Raw genomic sequence first — 7,069 nt, 5'->3', positions numbered from 1 at the left:
AGCATGTGATGAGGTGACGTGCGTGGCCGTGATTGTGTTATAAACACACTTGTCGTTCACCGGTTGCTAAGACATTCACATGCGGATGTAGAAAGAGCTCGGCCGCTTTTCACCTGTTGAATTATAACACGAGCACACTGAGTCGTCGGGTAATTGTCATGCGCAATTACGCACGCAGACACTTGGACTGTGGACTAGAGATACATCGCTCCTAATGGTTATTTTACAAGCAGTGCCACAGTGGTCATACATGTAATATATATATATATATATTTTTACCCAGAATCAGCAACTCCTATGCATATAACCCTCAACCAGCTACGGTGGGTTCTCTATAGAAATCAGCCACATTACGCAAGCCCTTAAAGACAAGACGCGCTGATGAAACGAACATTTCTCCACGAGCAGAATCGAATAAATAGCGTCGACGTGATGCTGCTTGTCCCGATTGTGCTTTCTGACGGGTCTCCTCTCTCACTCCATGCCGTTTTTGTTTTTTTTTTGTTTTGTTTTGTTTTTGTTTTTTGTGCCGTGCGCACCCGGTGCGTCTCGGTTACTTTTTTGCCAACACATTTGCGCGCCCTGCCAAATCACTCACAACGCTCCAAAACAACACAAAACACTATCCTCTGTGTATCAGACCTCTCAGTTTGTTCCGGAACTCCTTCCTCATGAGGCAGTAAATAATCGGATTCAGGCAGCTGTTGGTGTGCGCCAGGCAGACGGTCAGTGGGAACACATACGTGTGGACGATGTAATACGCTCTGTCCCAGTTTGCGGCGTTCAGCTTGACCAGCACGCTCCACAAGGTGATGGCGTGGTTTGGCATCCAGCACAGGAAGAAGGACAGCACGACGATGCTGATCGATTTTGTGACTTGGGATCTCCGTTTGGGGTTGCTTGTTTTCATACTCCGACTGCGGATGAAACGCAGCAGCATGATGTAGCTGATGGACACGGTGCACATCGGCAATACGAAGCCCACGAGTATTTTCTGTATGTGATAAACTGCTAACCAGTACTGTCCACCCGGGAACCGTAGCAAACACAGTTTTTCCCCGGTTACGTTGCTGACAGTTGAGAAAATCGACGTCGGCGCAGTCGCCAGAGTCGCCAGTGTCCAAATAGTCGCGCAGATCCATTTGGCGGGACAGGACCTATGCACGGCTCCGTTCTTCAGAGCTGAGGCGACCGACCAGTAGCGGGTCACGCTCATGGCGGTGAGAAAAAAGACGCTGGCGTACATGTTCATCACGGTGATGGAGAGGACGACCTTGCACATGGCGTCTCCAAACGGCCAGCTGAAGTCCAGCGCGGTGTCCACGGCCCAGAAGGGCAGGGTGAGAACAAACTGCAGGTCCGTCACTGCCAAGTTGAGCACGAAGAAGTTCACTCTGGACTTCTTCCTCTCTTTCTTGACCCTGATGAAGAAGAGGACCAGCAGGTTGCCCACCAGACCCGCAGCGCACACTGCCGAATAGACGAGGCAGATGAGGAATCTCAGAACCGGGCTCCCGTCAGCCGTCACGTCGATGTCCTCCAGGTTGCTGAAGAGGTCCATCTCCGTCAGGGACCTGTTCAGACAGACGCTTCCGTTTTCCTCATTCATAATGTCGGCAGCCCGCAGGCACCTCTAGATAAAGTGTGCAGTCTACATCAAAGTTGGACACAAAACATTTGATGCCCAGATACAGCTGGGTCTCGGAGTGCCACATTGGCGTTGAGTACGTGTTGCCATCTCAACTCCTCCGTCTGTATCCACCCCACCCTCCTGTTCTCTCCTCTCCCCTCCTCTATTCTCCAGGACGCACAGTCATTCACCATCACTGACCCCCCCCCCCAGGTTAGGTCAAGTGCGTCCATCAGTCTTGTGCGTGACGGAGGCCTCCTCCGGGCGTTAGGCTTCTCCATCACTTTTTATCCAAAACAGAAAAACATCTCATTAATAACTCGAGATGCGCGCGTCTCAGCCGGGAAGGCACCGGCCGGAGTGGACAAAGCGTGCGTGATTGGTTTTTGTACCACGACAGCAAGGGGAGAAGTAGCGCAAAAACGACTCTCTGCTGCCACCCAGTGCTCAGCTCTAAGCGTAACAGGCTGGTAAAAAAAAAAAAACCCACAACAACACACGGAGGCATAACAGAATGCATTTTATTACATCTAAACTTTTCTACATAAACAGGTAACATTCAATAAGTAAACAATTTCTTCCAATGCAGGTAATAAATATTTTTTTTTTTCACTTGGTATATTTGTACAAACTGACAAGGGTCTACTGTACACTGTCTTCTCCTTTCCCTCCTTGAAAAGCCTTTTTATGATTTTTCTCGGATTGGAGCTGTGAAACAGAACCTGTGAATGTTTTAAGGCAGTGAGTGCAGATGTCGACTCGAGTCTGACTTTGAGATTATTTCAGCTGTGTGAGACTCTTTATTGGCCACAGTCCTTTTTTTTTTTTTTTTTTTTTAATAATAATACAGCTTTCATTTTCTAAAAAATATATAAATTAATTTATTCTCTCGCTCTGAATCGACACACAAAAGCATACAAACGGACATCAAACAACCATGTTTGAATCTGAACTTTCAGTTTTCAGGTTTCCATACAGACATAATATACACATAGCTGACTTTTTCCCTTTTATCTAAGGTGAGACATCGTGACAACCTAGGAGGTGAGCTACTTGCCGAGGTTGCCCGTAGAGCTCTTGAAAACACCATTAAGAGCAACTACTGATAGAAGTGGCCTTATTCCATTCACTTTATTCTGTGCGGATGTTGGTTTTTGCCCCAGTGTCCTCACACAGAGTTCAAACCAGCAAACACATAAGCTGCTGCAAAAAAATGCTGTATATATTCTACGCACGTGTTCACACACGTGTGTGACTGAGGTTGCAGGGGGGACTGAGACGGCAACAGCCCTGTGCTTATCCATCCCTGCGTGCAATCCGACATTTTCTAACAAAAAAGGTCCATTTGTTAGAGAACGAAAGAAAGGAAAACCCAGCTCAATAATGACTGCTTCTCCCTAAAACTAGCAACCGGGAACCACAGGAGGGAGCCGTGGGCCCTTCGATGAAACAAATTGTAGGGGAAGAGGATCTGACTTTTTTGGTAATCCCGTACAGACACCAGTATGTAGAGCACTTCAACAGAAACACATTCAAAACGGTCTGCTCTCTCACTTCACGTGCATAATTATAATCTGCTGCATGGCAATCGTGAGGGAAGAAGAAGTTCAAATAAATTAAAATTGCGATCAAATGCGTTCCTTAACTGTGACCACCTTATCAAGTATCCAAATACTGGTGATTAATAATCAAACTAGCATCATCGAAACGAAGGGATCAATGTCTTCATCAGCAAATCCGGGTAACACTTTATAATAAAGGCACAAACACATGTTTAAGCGAACAGTTAACACTTAGCAGATTAATCACTTAATTAATTGTTAACTCATAGTTACCTCACACATATTTCATGTGCCACCAAATTAGCTGGAATCCAGTTATGTAACATTGCTGTTCTGTGAAAACCATCCATCTCCAGAGCTTTTCACAAGCTATGAAACACAGGTTTTCTGGTTTTCCGAACGTTTTGCACTCTGCAACCTTGCACTTTTAGCTAATCCAATGGGTTTTTAAAGCGATTTATTTTGTTTAAGGAAAAGGAGATTTTTGTCAACCCATAAAGTTATCAGCAAAATCCAGATGACCAAACCTGGATACAGATACTCTCGACAGGGATAAGGGAAAAGGATATTTAAGACCCATGCTTTTGACCAGCCTCTCCGAAAGCAGAACAGTTCCTGCTCTAACAGAAATATGAATCCGTCAAGCGTTAACTAATCACATAAACTCACAGTGACTCAATCATTCCTTAATGGTGAGAAACAGGAATTCATAATACATCCTGAATAAATTCATACATTATATCATCATGAGTCATCCACGTATTAATTAAGCGTGTATTTTGTGCCTCATTATAAAGTCAGCTCCTAAGACAATGAACACAGATATTTCCGTGATGAATAACTAAACGATACCTTTTTCAGAAATCGCGCAGCTGGCAGAGAATATTAATAAAATGCATATTAAATAAAATCATATCACAACAGCTGACTCACACTCTCACCCATGGAAATCGAACAATTTGTAAAAATATAATATATAGACATAAGAATACAAAATAAATAAAATACTGCACAACACAGGAAATACACGAGACTTGTTCCGGCAAATGATTGAGTCAGTTTGAGAGCCGAGGTTCGTTCCCATGAGAAGAACAGGGAATAAAGTTAAAGATAACAAAAGCGAGGGAGGGAGGGAGGGAGGGAGAGCTAGGGTTCATTTTAGGTTGTCTACAGTCTCCCTGTTAGTTGCTGAAGGACAGGACAGGGGGTGTCAGGTGATGGGGGGTTGCTGTCAGAGGTGATTATCTCATTGTGGCGGGGATAATTAGGCTTTGAAGTGAGCTGCCTGTCTCAGACGTCTGGAAGTAGAAGATTGAGGTGAGACTGATAGGAGGGGACTCTGGGAAAGTTTCAAGGACACACAGGCTTGGAAGAAGGGTGGGCTGACGGGGCAGGAGGTGTACCAGGTCTACTGCGTGTCACTAGTAATGTGACCGCTCTCTGCTGGGAATCTCTAAAAACTTGGTTCTGTTAATAACTGTAATGGAAGCGAGGAACAAAAGTGAGTCCACTCTTAAAATTGTACAATACATTCATGAGAAAACCCTGCGTTTTCAGCTGAATGGCCGCAACATCGAGGTATCCTGAAACCTCCACCTCACTTTGACACTTCCACGTCGTACACTGACTATCTTGTAGGGTTTTTAAGTTCCAGACAGGTCATGTATTTTTAAACCAGCTGGCTCCGTGCCCAGTCTAAGTTGGCATGCTTACATCACCAGCTTTCACTGTGGCACTAAATAGCCTGCTTACACTATTCTGTGCCTTTCCACAAGTGCTTTTCCCAAAGATAGCCCCCTAGACAGTTATAGATATCCGTCACATGTCAAATTTGCACAAACTGCTTAGACAGAGATGGGACAGAGATTGTGGGTGACCATTTAAGACATTCTTTCGAGTCTGAAAACTCTGTCCCAAACACGCTGTGAAGCATGCACACAAACAGGCACTAGTTTAAACTTGGTCACTCGCCTCAGTGGAGCTGTGGCACGTGTCACGGACGCCTGTATCTTTAAAAGGCCTGACGTTGCTGTAACAGTTTGACCTCCATCGTAATTACTTTTTAACAGTCAAGCAAGAAAGATAAAACTGAGAAGACAAGAGACAAAAGGACACAGTTAAAATGCCTGAACAGCCACCAGCTGGACACTTGACTGAAAACACTGTGGCAACAGACAGACGCCACTGCACTCTGATTATTGTGATCAGTTTCATAGGTACCGTACGCTATTTTTTTGGCATTGTGCAAAAAAAAACAAAAAAAACAAAAAAAAAAGAACTCTTCCAGCTCAAAACTGGCAAGTATAAATAGTCTAAAAGTCTCCATTTCTAAATGCTGCATGCCGCCAGAGTCGTTATAATGAACCGGAGATGAGGGAGTGAAAAATGAAAAACCAAAAAATGACTAATTTCCACCTACTCACTCCCCACAGCATTAACCTGACGGTCAAAGGGAATGCACACACACACACACACATACATATATATATATATATATATATATATATATATGTGCATATATATATATATATATATATATATGTGCATACATGTGTATATATGCATACATGTGTGTATATATATATATATATGTATATATATATATATATAAAACATATATATACATACACACAAATATACATATATATTCTATAACTGTTTAAATATCATACATAACTTAAAAGCATAATAAAATTATTAGTACATGAATAAACTGTAAATTCAGCGTCTGAAAAGTTCTTGTCATTGGATAGAGAAATAATACACCATGAATTTAAAAATGAACTTGAGCAAGAGAGAAAGAGAAAGGGACATAGAATTGAAGTTTATATTGGAGAAATACAAATGGAAAATTTAAACAGGATAGAGTTAAAACAGAAGAAAAAGAAAACCACATGGCAACAGGCATATGTATAAGCTTTTGTGAAAAAAAAAACCCCTCAGTCCTCCACTTGAAAACAGCTATAGAAGCAGCTCACTAGACTGAAAATGTCCCGATATAACATATAAAAGTAAAAGAGGAAAATATATTTTGTTCTCTGTACACGGTGCCACTCCTGGTTTTTGTAAAAAAGAGCCATCCTCCGTTGTGTTTTTGCTCAGGTAGCGTCTTTGCTGTTTGTGCCGGGTTGGTACCACTATAGCAGTAACGTGGGTTCACATGCTGGACAAGTTTCTGATCGGAAGTCAGTACAGCACAACAATGTCCACAGCTGACCCCTTTAAGTGATGACTCAGTACTGTTTTCAGGTCGGTCTAGTGAAGGGAACCCTCAGGCCTGTTACTCATAATATTAGTGCTCTTCATGAGGCAGTCTTGTCATTACCACTCCATAAACGTTTGGAGTTTAATGAATTGGGGCCAGTCTAGTTTTCTGGATCAAAACTTTACCCTGCAATCAAAAACAGTTTGTGATTGGGTTCGTTACTGGATCGTAGCTGGACCCAAAGCATAGTCTTGACTCTTCTTGAGTCAGTCCAACGATATAACATCAGGTATCCCGCCGTAAATAGCTGCCACTGCTGCTTCAGTGCTGCTCCGGCCGGCCAACACCCCGGGGTGTGTGTGTGAGGAGTGTGAGCCCGAGTGTGAAGACGAGTGTGTGGAGTGAGTGTCACGGAGGCTGCTGGACGAGACCAGGCTGCTGCTGCTGCCCGAGCTGCTCGCCCCGTTGGTTGGTGCAGTCAGCGGAGTGGCTGACGAGGCTCCTGACTGGTCGAGGAACAGCTGGGAGGTGGAGGAGGAGGTGGTGCTGTAGGGCAGGAAGCGGTTGAGAAGCAGCTCGTGGTCGCCTGCGGCTGCCATCACCATGTTGTAATGCTGAACGGCAGGAGAAACATGAGAGAGGAGGAAGTGTTAGTCGGGCGGGAGTCGTATT

The 7,069-nt window shown here is 44.0% G+C and overlaps 2 protein-coding genes across 4 annotated transcripts in view; both read right to left on the bottom strand.

The window, feature by feature from the left end:
• Nucleotides 1–622: 622 nt before the first annotated feature.
• On the bottom strand, nt 623–1,609 carry LOC120794011 (relaxin-3 receptor 1). Its single transcript, XM_040134536.1, has one exon. The coding sequence runs from the start codon at nt 1,607–1,609 to the stop codon at nt 623–625; it is 987 nt and encodes a 328-aa protein (XP_039990470.1).
• Nucleotides 1,610–5,901: 4,292 nt separating this feature from the next.
• Nucleotides 5,902–7,069, bottom strand: part of LOC120800904 (E3 SUMO-protein ligase PIAS1-like) — a 50,880-nt gene continuing 49,712 nt past the window's right edge. For all 3 annotated transcript variants that reach the window (XM_040147750.1, XM_040148643.1, XM_040149451.1), the window contains exon 13: nt 5,902–7,011. In XM_040147750.1, coding sequence (XP_040003684.1) covers nt 6,664–7,011 — 348 coding nt within the window. In that variant the 3' untranslated portion in view covers nt 5,902–6,663. The remainder of the gene's footprint in view (nt 7,012–7,069) is intronic.

Source organism: Xiphias gladius, chromosome 1 (assembly GCF_016859285.1).
Source record: "Xiphias gladius isolate SHS-SW01 ecotype Sanya breed wild chromosome 1, ASM1685928v1, whole genome shotgun sequence".
Taxonomy (NCBI): Eukaryota; Metazoa; Chordata; class Actinopteri; order Istiophoriformes; family Xiphiidae; genus Xiphias; species Xiphias gladius.
Note: the sequence above shows the minus strand (reverse complement) of the source record. Positions and strands in the feature narration are given on the sequence as shown.